The sequence below is a fragment of the Trichosurus vulpecula genome, chromosome 7 (genome assembly GCF_011100635.1).
Source record: "Trichosurus vulpecula isolate mTriVul1 chromosome 7, mTriVul1.pri, whole genome shotgun sequence".
Classification (NCBI taxonomy): Eukaryota; Metazoa; Chordata; class Mammalia; order Diprotodontia; family Phalangeridae; genus Trichosurus; species Trichosurus vulpecula.
Window position 1 is genome coordinate 54560255 of NC_050579.1, and position 14713 is coordinate 54574967.

A 14713-nucleotide genomic window follows, 5' to 3' on the forward strand; every position below is an offset into this window, starting at 1 on the left:
TCTGAATGACCAGAACTTAGGCTGCTATGATTGGCTCTGGAGTTAGCACCTCCCCTTAGTTAGCCCCACCTTGGGCCGCACCTTAGTTACCAATCCATACCCACATAGGGTTAGCACCTAATAGAGGTTTGGGCCTGGGGCTTAGCACCTAGTAAGACTCAATGAAATACACTGAATTAATCAAAGGAGACAAAAGCCAAACTCTTCAAGGGCACTTGGTTGAATTGAGTGCTAAGAGCCCATTTTGTTTACCAACACAAGCTCCCTCTTCTCCCCTGGCTCCATACTTTAAAACTCTCATCCTCTTTACCCAGAGATTCATTTACTCTTGTCTCTGAGGAAGAGTTGGCCATGACCTTGCCAAGACCAACTCCTTTTGTCGTGCCATCATCTCCTCTCCCATCTCCTCCAGAAGCTTGCCACATCAACCATCCCTTCATATTCATCTTCTACTTATGCATTGGTTCTTTCCCCACTGCCTTCAAATATGCTCAGATTTTGCCTGTCTTTTTAAAAAAAAAACTTTATTTGATCCTGCCATCCTCCCAAGCTACTGTCCTATATCTCTTCTTCCTGAAATAACATATACCCAAAGCACTGCATAAGTACTGGCTAATACTATTGTTTTATTCTACTGAAAATCTTCAAAAGAATCACCTGTACCCACTTCTGCTACATCCTCACCACCCACCTGCTTCTCAATCTTTTACTCTCTGGCTTGCCCAAGTTACCAAAATTCTCTTTACTACTAAACCCAATGGCCATTCTCAGTGTTTGTTGCATTTGACCTTTTGATCATCCCTTCCTCCTGGACACTCTTCCCTTGGCTTCTGTGATGTTGTTGTCTCCTGGTCCCCTTCCCTCCTGTCTGACCACTCCTTAGTCTCCTTTCCTGGAACATCAATCAACTCTTGCTACCTTCGTGAAGGTGTTCCCTTAGAATTCTACTCTGAAGTCTCTACTCTTCTTTATATACATGCTTTCTTGGAGATCTCCTCTACTCCCCACAGTTGATATTGTCTCCATGTAAGCAGCCCTGTATATATACTTCTAGCTCTAGTCTCTGTATTGACTCAAGTCCCAAATTGACAACCATTTTCTGAACATAACCACCCAGATGTGCCACCCAGACTCAATATGTTAGATATGGACCTCATTGTATCTCACTCCTAACATGCCTCTCTTCCAAAATTCCATTTTCTGGTGAGGCACCATCATTTTCCCAGTCACCCAGGTTAGAACCTCAGAGTGGCCTTATCTCTTCCCTCTCTCTCATACCCTCTCTCTCCATATTCAGTCTCCTCGCTATGTATTATTGATCTACCTCCATAACATCTCTCACATCTATCACCTCTCCACTCACACAGTCACCACCTTCACTCAGCTCCTCATCACCTCTCACTATCATAATGAGCTTCTAATTATTCATATATACACCAAATTTTCCATAGTACTAGCCATTCTCCAAACTCAATACTCCATATCCCACTGTGCATTTGCACAAGCTAGTCCTCATTCTCCAAACCTTCACCCACCTCACCTCTTGTCTTCCGTCAAGGTTTAACTAGGGTGGTGCCTCTTCCTGGAAGCCTTTCCTGATGCTTCCCATCATGCTTTCTCCTGCCTCCATTTTCCTTGCTGTTTGTCTACACTTGTATCCTTTCAGTACTCTCCTTGTGGACAGGGTCTCTCTCTTTCTTTCCTTCCTTCTTTCCTTATTTCTTTCTTCCTTCCTTCCTTTCTGTCTCTATCTCTGTCTCTCTCTCTGTCTCTCTCTCTCTTTCTTTCTTTTTTCTTTATGTCCCCAGCACCTAACTCAGGACTTGCCACTTAGTTGCACTTAAAAAATACTTGTTGAATCAAAAGACCATCTATAGACTCCAGAAGCTGTATTCTGTCCCCCTTAAAATAAAATCTAGCTGAGCATATAGAATAGCAGGTAAAAAATCATAAGCCTTTTTTAAGGGGGGAGGGAAGCTGGAAATTGCCTTTGATGACAAGGAAATGATGAGAAATTTGTCACTCATTATCCCATCTCTCTCTTTTCTGTAGGCTATACGAGAAGTTCAGACCATGTATGAAGAAGCATATAATGATTACCTTAAAGATAAAATGAACAAACTCTCATTACCTTCCACTCATCAGTAAGTAGTTACATTTATTTTTTCTCACTTAATTGACCTCATTTCAAAAGATCATCGCTGAACCAGGTCTTCCACCATCAACCTGACTTGTGAACGAGGAAAAAAAATAGCAGGCCAGCAAATAAACTTTGCCATCAATTGAGCGCCCTCTAGGTGCAGAATCCTGTCCTATGCACTGGGACATAGAGAGCAAGAATCCTAGAGTCCAGTCGGTCCCTGGCCTTGGTCTAATGAGGATCTAAGAAAATACACTCCATAAGATCTTAGCTATAAAACAAGACCCCTATAGCAGTGCAAATGATAAAGAGCCCATAGTTTCCCAAGCTATGTTCTTGTGAAAGCCTGGTGTTACACAGGCATGGAACAGGGTTCCAGGAGATAATTTCTACACTAGCAATATTCACCCCCACAATTTTTAAATTATTAAATCATATGTTAATTATTAGATAATTAAAACTAGCATACAATTTAACATGTTACAATTTAATCTGTTAAGTAATAGATTTTATGTATTATATACAATAATTATGTAACATTCTATTATGTTATCATATAATTAATTATGTATTAATATAAATTAACTGTTAGTTAATATAATACTACCAGTATATAATTTTAATCTGTTAAATCATTCATAAACTGTTAAATTATATGCTGATATTAATTATATTCATACATTAGATATTTATGTGACATACATAGTCTGTATAGTCATCATATAAATATGTTAATGTATGAATATAATTAATACTAGCATATAATTTTACAGATTAAATTATATGCTACAAAGATACTTATGTGGTCATTTCACTATGAAAATAGACTTAATTTCCTCTATTTTGCTCCAAAATTTTCCCATTCATGTCTTATTCCCTAGACCAGCATTTGAGTATTCCATCTATATATTTTGAACTCCCAAATGACATGATTGGTTAAGGAAATGTGAAAACTGAAGGCACCTGGGGCTACAAATTGGAAAATCTAGGTTGGAGTCTCAGCTCTGCTGCCACCTTTTGTGAGTTGCCTCAGACAACTCACTTCATCTTCTTTCCTCCTCAACAGAATGAGGGGATTCACCGAGCTGATATTTAAGGCCTCTTCAGACTCTGGAGTCCTTTAAAAATTTGCTCCTGGGAAAGTGAAGTCGAGAGAGAGACCAGTAGTAACTAGCATTAGACAGGGAAGGTTTTAGAGGAGAGATGGATTCCTGTTTCTCCATCCAGACTTCAATTTGTTGGCCTTTTTGGATGGATTAGCTCTAGTCACAAATCCTCTGGAATGGTAACTCAGACTGCCCACTGCCCTTAATCAGTATAGAAGCCCCTCTGCTTGAATGCTCCAGACAGATCCTCTCAGTTCCACCAGTGGCCCTTCATGGTTCCTCTCTTTGTCTCTCAATGATGAGACCCAGTCTGTGGTCAGAACGTCAAGCCCTGAGTCTCTGGTACCAAGAGTTTGCTGCCATCATTACAAATCCTGGCAGATGAAGGCTTTGCTGGCACTCAAGCATGCTGCAGGGGCCAATCAGTGCCGTAATCCAGCCTGCCTGAAAGGAGCAGTTTTCACATAAACCATAATTGATTTCCTAGACCACTTGGATTCCTCATTACTTACTGTCATCCAATTCCAGATGACTTCTGAGAATCCTTTTTTTTTTTCCATTTAATGCAGTGAAATGGAGGCTTTGCCTTTTTTGTGGGGTTGGGACAACCAGAATTCCATTGGTTTTTTGTTTGATCCCAATTTTCCTCCTCTTTTTAGACATAATTATTTGAATAGTAGCTCCTGTGGCCATTGTGGGCCTACCAGGTAGGCTCTCTGGTTATTTTTAAAAAGCCCAAACTTGTCTGTTTCTTCTCTGTTCTGAACTCCTCTAGTTTCTATGCTGGTGAAAAGAAAGCCCTGATCAGGTCCAATCTACATGCCCAAAGGAGCTCCTAGAACACAAAGTAAGTTTTCTTGTCTTTCCATCTCCTGTTGATGTAAAGGAGGAAGAAAACATACATTCAGATAGGGGAAAAGAAGGGTTCGGAGCTTAGCTCTGTGGTCTGGGAAATCACTCCGCACTCTCAGTTGTTTCATGAATAAAAGAAATATTATCATCCTGAAGAGGGATGAGAGGACATGTTCCAGTAATGTGAGAGCTGTCTGGTGTAAGGGTTAGGGTTAGTCCTTCACTCAGAGTTACAAGAACTGGCTTCAAATCCTGCCTCAAACAGACAGGGTGTAGCCTATAAGGATACCTCTAGTGACTGTACCAGGATGCATGAGTTAAAGGTGGAACAAAATTCCTGGTGAATTGGGATGTGGGGAATAGCTAGGCAGAGCTTTACGGTTTATCATCTAACGTTCTGTGGAAGGAAAAGAGAGTAAGTCAGGCTAATGAGTCATCAGAAGACACCTTGAGAAAAAAGAACCCACTGTAATGCCCATCTTCTTTCAAAACAGAACTGTATAGATGAGATTGAGAACGTGATCAGTGCTAAACTCCAGCTCATTGGGATCGTCGGGATTGGAATAGCTGGCGTCACGGTGAGAAAAGCATCCTAATCGACTATCTCATGTTTCTTGAGGAGTGATCCAAACTCCTTCTGCCCCAGATCACTTGGCCCATCTAGTATTCAATTGGGAGAGCTTTCCAAGCAAGGTATTAATGATGAATCCAGGACAGTTTGTCATGGCTCTTGTTCCCTGGGCTTTTTAAAGAACAAGGTCAATTTGATGTGCCAATCCACAGTCCTGTGGTGCTCACCTCAGACTACGTAGCTAGGAGGTACAATGGACAGAGTGGGGACTTGGAGTCAGGAAGACCTGAGTTCAAATTCTACTTTAAATAATTCCTGACTGTGTCACCCTGGGCAAGTTTCTTGAGCCTCTCTATGCCTCAGTTTCCCTCTCTATAAAATGGAGGTAGTAAAAGCACTGATGTCCCAAATTAGATAACATATGCAAAGTGCTTTGCAACCCTTAAAGTGCCATGTGAATGTTAGCTATTATCATCATTAATATTATTAGTAATTAATAATTATAATAATAACTGTAACCCAATCTTCCATAAGTACATCTGCCATCTCTGTAGCTACTCATTCTGGAAATCCAGCACCACCACTAAACGTATGCCTTCCAACTCTGTGCCTCTTCTGACTGTCAAGGGCAACATAATAGCAGGTGAATCCTTCCCACCTGTGATTAAGCTAAGCACACTCCAAGTTCTTAATCTTGATAAAAGCTGTAATCTTTCCCAGGTCTCTGTGGCCTTCCTTGGTGAGTCAGTAAATCTCTGCCTCACAGGATGGAGAGCGTAAAGCAGTGGGATCAGTAGGTGAAGCTCCCCTCAGGCAGGATGGGACCCTCTAGAAATCCCCAGCCTAGATGGGTCTTCATTCTGTGGATTCCCAAGAGACAGGATTGTTTTGATCCAGTCCATTTCATTCAGTATCCAACGGTGCTTCCCATCAATCCCATAGATCTCAGGGGAAAACAACAACTGGAGTTGGGTGGGGGGAGCCTTTAACCCATTCCTCCACCCCCCACCCATTTGGCAGTAATAGTCTGGAAAGGTCAGGGGCCAGCTGGGCAGCAAATTACCCAATGTCTGCCAGCTGTGGGGGTGCAAGGAGACAAGCCTTCTCTTCAACCTCTTAAATAGCGTCTGTCTCCCCAGGTTGTTGTGAGGATCAAATGAGATAAATCATTGTAAAATTTTTAGCACAATTCCTGGTGCGTAGTTAACATCCTATAAATATTTGGATTGTGGTATTATTATTATCATATTATAATGTGTAGGCTGGAGATCTCGGGCAGCTAAGGGGCTCGTTGGACAGAGTGCTGGCTCTGGAGTCAGGAAGACCTGAGTTCAAATGCAGCCTCAGACACTTCCTAGCTATGTCATCCTGGGCTAGTCTCTAACCCTATTGCCTCAGTTTCCTCATCTGTAAAGGTGAGAAGGAAATGGCAAAACCACTCCAGTATCTGTGCCAAGAAGAACCCAAATGAGGTCCTAGAGAATTGGACACAATTGAAAAGACTGAGCAACAGCAGGCTGGAAATGTATGGTAGTGAGCAAGGCAGCTGACCAACGTCTCCTCAGCCATGCAGTTGTGTAGAAGGGGAGCCTGAAGTCCAGCTGGCCCTGAGCCTTGCGATTGTTCTCATGCCATCACTCCCGTCCTCTGACTTCTGTTCTCACAAAGTAACATAACAACTCATATTTATGTGGCCATTCAAGGTTTGCAAAGCACTTTCCTCACAGCAGCCTGGGAAGGTGTTCCAGTGTTTTTAGTCCTGTTTTACAAATGAGAGGAAGCTGAGATCCAAACTGGTTGAACCCAGGCTCACATAGCTAGGAGGTGTCAGAGAAGAGGGATCTTATAGGAGCATCATATGTTCAGAGCTAGAAGAGACCTTGTAGGTGAGCAAGCCCATTTTACAGATGAGGAAACTGAGACTAAAGCAGGTTAAGTGACTTGCCCAGGATTACTTAGCTGATAGGTGTCTAAGCCAGGATTAAACTCACATTTCCAGACTCCAGTGCCAACACACTATCTGCTGTGCCCCGTGGCTGCCTTGGCATCCAGTTCTGCTAACTCTTCATTCCAGGGCTTTTCTCTTACCGCTACATTGTCTCAAAGAACATGACACAGAGTATCCAGCCTGTTCTGGACTCAGTAGTTTGTGGACCCTAACCAGATCTAGGAGCAGGTTGAAGGGAGAGGGTTAGGAGGACCAGAGACTTGAAGTCATTGTTTCCTCACACCCCACCCCCCAAGTTAGAAACAAAGGAAGCATTTGGCATAACTACTACAGCCTTAGTAACCACAGGTAAGAAAGCTGTGCAAAAATAAACCCGAAAGATACATACTTCTTCCTTTCCCGGGTACCTCCACTTCCCCAATACCTGCCCCAGGCCCATATTATCATTATCTAGGTCTTGCTCTCTTTGACCTAGATACTCCCTAGCCACCTAGAATTTACTGATGCTCTATTTCTTATACCAGAAATAAACCATTTTTTCTCTCATCCCAGTCTGAGCAAGGCATGTGGCCTCATTAGGCTTCAGTTTTGATTTAGACAATCTCCCAGGTCCCTTCTGAGTCTAACCATCTTTGATTCTGACCATCCTTGTTAGAGCCAGACTCTTTGTACCTCTACGAAGTAAAAGGTAAAACCAGGATTCTCTGCCAGTTAAAGAAGGGTAGAGGGGGAACTCAACCTGACCAGGCTCGTTCTTTTCTAGGCATTTTCTTAAGTACCTTTTGGAGATTCTAGCATTATTTCTAACGAAAGGAGATTCTGAGTAAGAGGCTAAGGACAGCCACCTTGGCAGGTCAGCAGAGGAGATACTTTCAGGCAGAAGCAGCCTTTGGGCTCCCCTTTAATCATATAGAATAAAAACAACCATGGCCATAGCATCTGTGTAGTGCTTTAAGTTTGCAAAGCACTTTACAAATATTTCATTTTATCTTTACAACAGCTTTAGGAAGTAGATACTATTGATAGGATTTATATAGTGGCTTAAGGTTTGCAAAGCACTTTACAAATATTATTTCAGTTTATCTTTGTAACAACTTTAGGAAGTAGGTACTATTGTCATCCCCATCGTACAAATGAAGAAACTGAGGTAGACAGCAATTAAGTGACTTGGCCAGTGTTACATAGCTAGTAAATTTTTGAGAATGCATTTGAACTCAGGTCTTCTTGATTCCAAATCTAGCACTCTATCTACTCGACCATCTAGGAAGTGTTCTATTCGGACTATGTCTCCCCGGTAAATAAGGAATTAAGAATACCATCTCACAAGAATTCAGTAAATTTCATTGTGAAATTATAAGGCAACCATTGTACTTAGCAATAGCCTAGAAATGGAGAGACAAGATTCTTCTTACTGTTGCCCTTAGTCCTGTGAATATTTGAACCTCCTCTAGCAATAGACATACTTAGAGAACAATAGATACTTATGCCAAAAAAGTGGCCATGAACACACAGTATTTTCATTTTCATCTTTATTATTTTTAAATTAAAATAAAAATATGGTGCTTGAGTTGGGATCAGCTTCTAAAACAACACTGAAAAGGTGATGGTTCCTCTTATTTTCGGGACCCCTAGCAATAGCCCTAGGGGTCAGCATAGTGTAGTAGGATGTGGACATAGAATGTGAAAGACTGGGGTTCAAATCCCACCCCAGACTTTTACTTTCTGTGTGACACTGGGCACGTAATTTAATGTTTTTAAACCTCAGCTTCTCCACCTGTAAAAGGGAGTTAATCATACTTGTAGTACTTATTTTGCTCTGATGTTCTGAGGATCAACATGTTAATAGGATTTCACTGAGCCAATCTCTAACCTGAGAATGATTGAAACGCAGGCCAGAGACAAAGTACCCGTAATCAGGTAGCCATTTAATTAATTAGTTTCATCTGGAGGAATAGATTTGTAAATTGGGAATTCTCCTGATTAGAATTCCACCTTGCTGAAGTGAAGACCAAGATTATATACATAAATCACAATAGGAAGAGAGGGAGGAAAGGTGAATTACAAACAATTGTTCCCAGGGCCAGAGTGGTTTCCCACAACAAACTCACAAATGGAAGAAAGTGCAACAGTTCTGGAGTCCTATGGAAGCAATATTGCTGGAGTCCTCGGGCTCCTTACTTGGGGGTCACAGGACCAGAGCTCTTTGACAGGAACATGTTCTACAGTCTTCAATTTGCTTCACCTCATGTACTCAGGAACAAGGAGGCCAGTGATTGTGAGCCTTGTTAAAGTTTGAGCATTTTAAGCTGCATTGTGAGCTCTCTCACAAGAGGCAATTCTGAAAAATCTAATCTATTAGTGTATTCGTTCCACATATCATATCGATTATTATCAAAATCCTAATTCCTTTCACAAATGTGCGGAAAGTGCTTTGAAAACCTCAAAGTGCCGTATGAATGTCATTTATCATCAATATCCTCTTCATCAGTCTTTCCAAAAACCAATGAACCATTTTCCTTTAGCACGCTTGTTCTCACTTTTCTGTGGTTGCTTTGTTTTGTTATTGGGTTTTTTGTGGGGGAGGGAGGGCGGGGGTGTCTTGGAACTATGGTTTTTTCGTTGTAGAGAATTCGTAGTATGTAAAATTCTTTTATCAACATAGACCAGCTGCTTGTCCATAAGTTATAGTTTCAGAGAGCTGTCTTTGAGGCTGAGGAGTTGAGTGACTTGCCCAGAGTCACACAGCTAGTATGGATCAGAACCAAGGGAGTGCTGATAAACACTTAACAACTAGCTCTCTGAAAAACAAAAATGTATGTCTGGCACATTTTCAACTTTAATTTGCATTATTAACATTTTCTCCATCACTTTTTTAAGTCTGGACAGTCAACAGAACAACGTATCAAGCCCAGACTTGTAGTGTTTGCTCATTTCCAAGGTGTAAATGCTCATATTGAAAATTTAAGTCAGTTCTCAAGGACCAGTATAAATTAGTTTCAGCACACCCCTGGATGACCCCAGTCTTCCTCACTCCACTGTGTCAAATATAATATAATGAGATGTTATGAAATGGATTCAGAAGACCTGAATATGAGACCTGCCTCCCCCACTGGATGATCTTGTGAATGTTGTACTTTCCGAGGCTCAGTTTCTCATCTGTAAAATGGGGACAATTCCTACCTTACCTGTTTGATTCCATTGCTGTGAGATTCCTATGAAATGATGTTTGTATATATGTATGTGAATATGCTTTGAAAAGTTCAAAGTATTTTACAAACATAAGCTATTAACCTTATGTTACCAGAGAGGACATTGAGGCTCAAAGAGAATGTTTCCCACAGAGTCACATGCCTAGTAATGAAGAGGAGGAAGAGGAAGAGGAGAAGGGAAAGAGGAAGGGGGAGGAAAAGAGAGAAAGGAGAAGGAGGTAGAGATGGGAGTAGGAGGAAAAGAAGGAGAGAAGGAGGGGAAGAAGGAAGAAGAGTCTTCTGACTCCTCCTTGTATTATTATTGCCAGTTATTTATGAGGAGGAGAATAGCTACTAGAAACAGCAAACTTTAACCCCAATTCCCATATCGATATCTACCATGTCCAGAATAAAAGTTCTTGACCTGGAATCTGTGAACTTGATTTTTGAAAATGTATGTATTTTTATAGGGCAGCTAGATAGGGCAGTGGCTAGAGTGCTGGTCCCAGAGGAGGAGGACCTGAGTTCAAATATGGCCTCATGCACTTACTAGTTGTGTGACTGTGGGCAAGTCATTTAACCCTGTTTGCCTCAGTTTCCTCGTCTCTAAAATGAGCTGGAGAAGGAAATGGCAAACCATTCCAGTATCTTTGCCAAGAAAAACCCAAAAGGGGTCATGGAGAGTCTGACTCAACGACAATACATTTTTATGATTATATTTCTATGTGATTGGTTTCCTTTGTCTTTTATTTGAGTACTTAAAAGCATGATCCTGAGAAGGGGTCCATAGGCTCTACCACACTGCCCCAAAAAGGTTAAGATACCCTGCCCTAGAATAGATGAAAGGACCAGACTCTGCGCTCACCAGCTGGTCCCAGGTGGACCAGACCTCATTCTTCACTTTCCCTAGACATGCGGGCAGTTTGGAGCCATTTTTCGTCCGTTAACATACTGTTCCTTTTGTTTCAGATCTTTGGCATGATATTCAGCATGGTCCTCTGCTGTGTGATCCGTAATTCAAGAGATGTAATGTAAAACTCCACCTGCATGATAGCGAAAATCCAGGACTTTATAACTAAATGTCGCAAGAGGCATCGTCTTACTCAGCTGTTAAAGTGGAAAGGCATTAAGGTCTAAAATGATTTGGTTTCCAGTGTACATTTGCACATGTATGTGAGTGTGGTACATAGCCTTCCTGTCCTCGTCTTGTCAGACCCATGTGCAGCTGCACAACATCTGGTATGTGCAGGGCATGCTGAAAGCCCTTCGTTGGGGATTCCTGCTTCTCTCTGTGATCACATGGGGCGGGGGTGGGGTGGGGGGAAGAATAGCCAGCTTAAAAAAAAACAACCAAAAAGCTTTGATTCACTTTTAGAAGGTATTGTTAAGACAGGGAAAGCAAATGAGCTTCTAAAAATCAAACACCAGCAGTAAGGGCCCAGGGATTTCTGGGGAGAGGAGACAGAAATCTGGTGATGATGAGGATCTCACAGAGTTTGTGGGAATTAATTAGCACCATGGATGTGTTGTCTCATATATGGTCCCAGGAGGTAATGGACCAGAATCTTGGAGCCCAAAGTAGTGGCAAAACTAAAATGAACAAAGACAGCTTAATTTGAATGTTGTTCTTTTTTAAAGTGTATATGTATATTTACACACATGCATATATACATATATACAGATACAATGTGTATTTATATTGTATGTATGTGTATGTAATGCGTATGTACAATGTGTATATATACAATGTAGCTATTCAGTAAGTTTTATACCGTGTGTATACACAATGTAGATATGTGTTGTAGACATGTGGGTATATATAGACACATATGTATATGCAAGGTGTATATATACACGATGTGTATATATACACATAGATACGTGTGTATGTGTCTGTATATATAGTATGTACACATGACCCATCTTTTGAAAACAAATGCCTGCTTCACAGACAATCCTGTAGCCCTGTAATGCTAAATGTTCTTCAGATTGCAAGATATTTCCCTAGCTCTTTAAGCAACGATTTTTTGAACATATGTCAGTAGCACTTTTCAATCTCCTCTTTTTCTGCCTCCTCTTTGAGCTGCTGCAGCTGCCACACCTTTGAACGGGCTTTTCTCCCAAGCCCTCCTGTGTGTTTTGGGATGTAATAAGAACAGGAAGTTAAAGTCAACTCATCTGCCCATTGCATGTTGTGGGTAAGAGATTTGGTGTTTTATCGGCACTGTACCTTTGAAATACCTCAGGACTTGAGTTTACATATTTTTTCCTAATTATTTTTGTATTCTTTTCTTATTTATTCACTTAGTAAACTCTTCTTCGTAAGTCAAGAAATACAAAAGATTTCCCCTCTAATTAAAATAAATAAAAATGAAAGATTATAAACTCATATTCTCTCATGAGCTTCCTTGCCCTAGAAATGAGCACTTTCTCCTAACATAGGTGTTTAGGACAGGAACCTGGAAAACAGAGACACAAAAGACCACAGCTCCCCTGGGCCAGTTTGTTCATTGGCATTTGAACCCACGTTCACATCAAAATTACCCGATTTTTTGACTGAGTACATTCACTAAATGTATATTGGAAGAACCAAAGATATTTTTAAAACTCCACAAAAATGGAAGGATAGGGGACTTCAGAAAGTGTCCAGCTGGCTGGTATGTGCCTACTCAAGCTCCTCAGTCTCATGGGCAGAGGCAGCAGAGTTCTAAGTTCCTTGACATACTTGGCTGACAAGATTGGCCTCCTTGGAATCCTCTCATTCCCTGTCACAGGCTAGTTGCCGCCTTCCACATGTCTCTCTAGCTGACATCAGTGGCTTATACCCCTAAAGTGACCCAAGGTGGGAAGGTGAATTAAGGCCCAGACTGACATGTATCCAACAGCTGAAGACAAATATCTTCATTTTGATAAAGTACATTCATTTGGTAACTGTCTTTGTTCCAAGAGTTGTGGAGTGGAAAACCCATTAGAAAAATCTGGATAACCATTTCTCCTCGGTTTTTAGTCATCCATGTGCCCAGAGTCAGGAGGGGCTGACCCATAAGACCAATCCACCCAGGGGATTCCTCCAGCCATATAATTCTGAGAGAGTAATTTTCATTTCTCATGTGAAATCTCAGCCTTAAAGGAGATGACTATTGTTCAGAGTATGATAACAGGGGTCATCAGATTAGAGAGGTGCCAGGTTGGGTGTGTTCTAGGATATACCAGGGTGCTTGGGTTATTAAATTTTTTTTTTACATTCCTCTTCACTGGAGCTAATCTAAACTCAGCCTCAGAGGCTCTCTCAAGTCCTTGGTGTAGAAACACGAAACCCAACCTTCCTGATGATGGCCAAATATTTGGTAAGTTATTTCATAATATATTTCTATAGACTGTAACTGCATATTGGCTTAAAAAAAGACTCCTATTTGATTTCCTATGCAACTTCATACTCCTTGGGACAGTTAATCTAAGTATCTACCCACAGTCCCATTATCAGAATCAACTATGAAATGGAAATACTCTTTTACAGTAATATTGAAGGTGTAGGGATTAACTCCCACTTGATAGGCTATTTTATTCGTCTTAGGAAATTATATATACATATATGTGTGTATATATACACACATGTGTGTATGTATGTATATGTATATACATACATATATGTGTGTTAATACACAATGTAAGGGAGGTGTTAGTTTGCAAAAGCTGCTTGTTCGATTTGTACAGAAGCATTTACACCTTGGAAATCAGCAAATGTGACAAATCAGGGCTTGACATTGGTTTAGTGATTGTCTACCAGGGGTGGGGAACCTGTGGCCTGGAGGCCACATGTGGCCCTGTAGGTCCTCAAGTGTGACCCTTTGACTGAATACAAACTTCAGAACTACGAAGTCCCGAGCCCTGGAACTCTAGACTTAAGAAAGTGATGGAGAAAATGCTAATACTATAGGCTAAACTTCAGTTTCTTCCAGAAAGCTGGTTGGTAAATGTTTACCAGCACACTCCTGTACATACTTTAGTAGAGAGAAGGCTCTGTTGGGGAGTCAGAAGGGCTTGGGTTCTGGTTCTGGCTTCACCAATCACCTACTCAGGCAAGTAGGCAACACGCATTTTTAAGCACTTTACTATGTGCCAGCACGGGGGACTTCAGTCGGATCACTAACCCTCTCAGCCTCAGTTTCCTCATATGTCAAGTGGAGCTAATGATGCTTGTACCATGTGTCTGGGTTTTTGTAAAGGTAGTGCTTTGTAACCTATGAAGCACAGTAGCTATTTCTTGTCACTGTTGGACTGGATAGATAATGAGGTTGGATTAAACGAGCACTGAATTTAGCCCCAGCACACTGTTCTGGTGTGTTGAGTAGGAGGAGTCTTCCCATTGGCGCGGGTGTTCACAGTCATTGCCTAATAGTCATCGTTGAGTTCTACCCAGTAAAGTGGCAACTTCTTAGCTTAAGTATCCTCTTCACCTCAAGGATTCAACTTAGGCAACCCCATATTGGGAAATCATTCAATGCAAGCTAGCTGATGCTGGTATGAGTGGATTATACTCAATAAAAGAAAATGCAGCTTTTAAAAAACTTGTTATATATTTATTATTGGAAAGTAGGGGGAACATGGCAGTAACCTCTGAGGTCCGTCTCTAGCATTTTTTTCCTGTGGGGGCCACCCATTTAATGCATTGTGGTACTTAAACAAGAGGAATTGACAGCGGGCTTCCTTATATTCCCCAGTCATATACATATACACACATATGCACACAAACACATATATATGTATATGTATATAAACGTGTGTGTATAGGTATATGTTTAAGTGCTTTTCAGTTCTTGTGGTCAGCACCAGTTCATCACATCTTTCAAGATGAGCCAAGGTCTATCTATATTTGGTAGCCAGTGGCAAGGGAGGGCAAGAACCATC

At 41.2% G+C, this 14713-nt stretch overlaps 1 protein-coding gene across 1 annotated transcript in view; it reads left to right on the forward strand.

Moving 5' to 3' along the window:
- Positions 1 to 11093, forward strand: part of TSPAN2 (tetraspanin 2) — a 57867-nt gene extending 46774 nt beyond the window's left edge. Inside the window, 5 exon segments of the mRNA XM_036767776.1 lie at positions 2053 to 2110; positions 2113 to 2144; positions 4022 to 4093; positions 4593 to 4676; positions 10775 to 11093. Of these exon segments, the coding sequence (XP_036623671.1) occupies positions 2053 to 2110; positions 2113 to 2144; positions 4022 to 4093; positions 4593 to 4676; positions 10775 to 10840 (312 nt within the window). The 3' untranslated portion in view covers positions 10841 to 11093.
- Positions 11094 to 14713: the final 3620 nt, after the last annotated feature.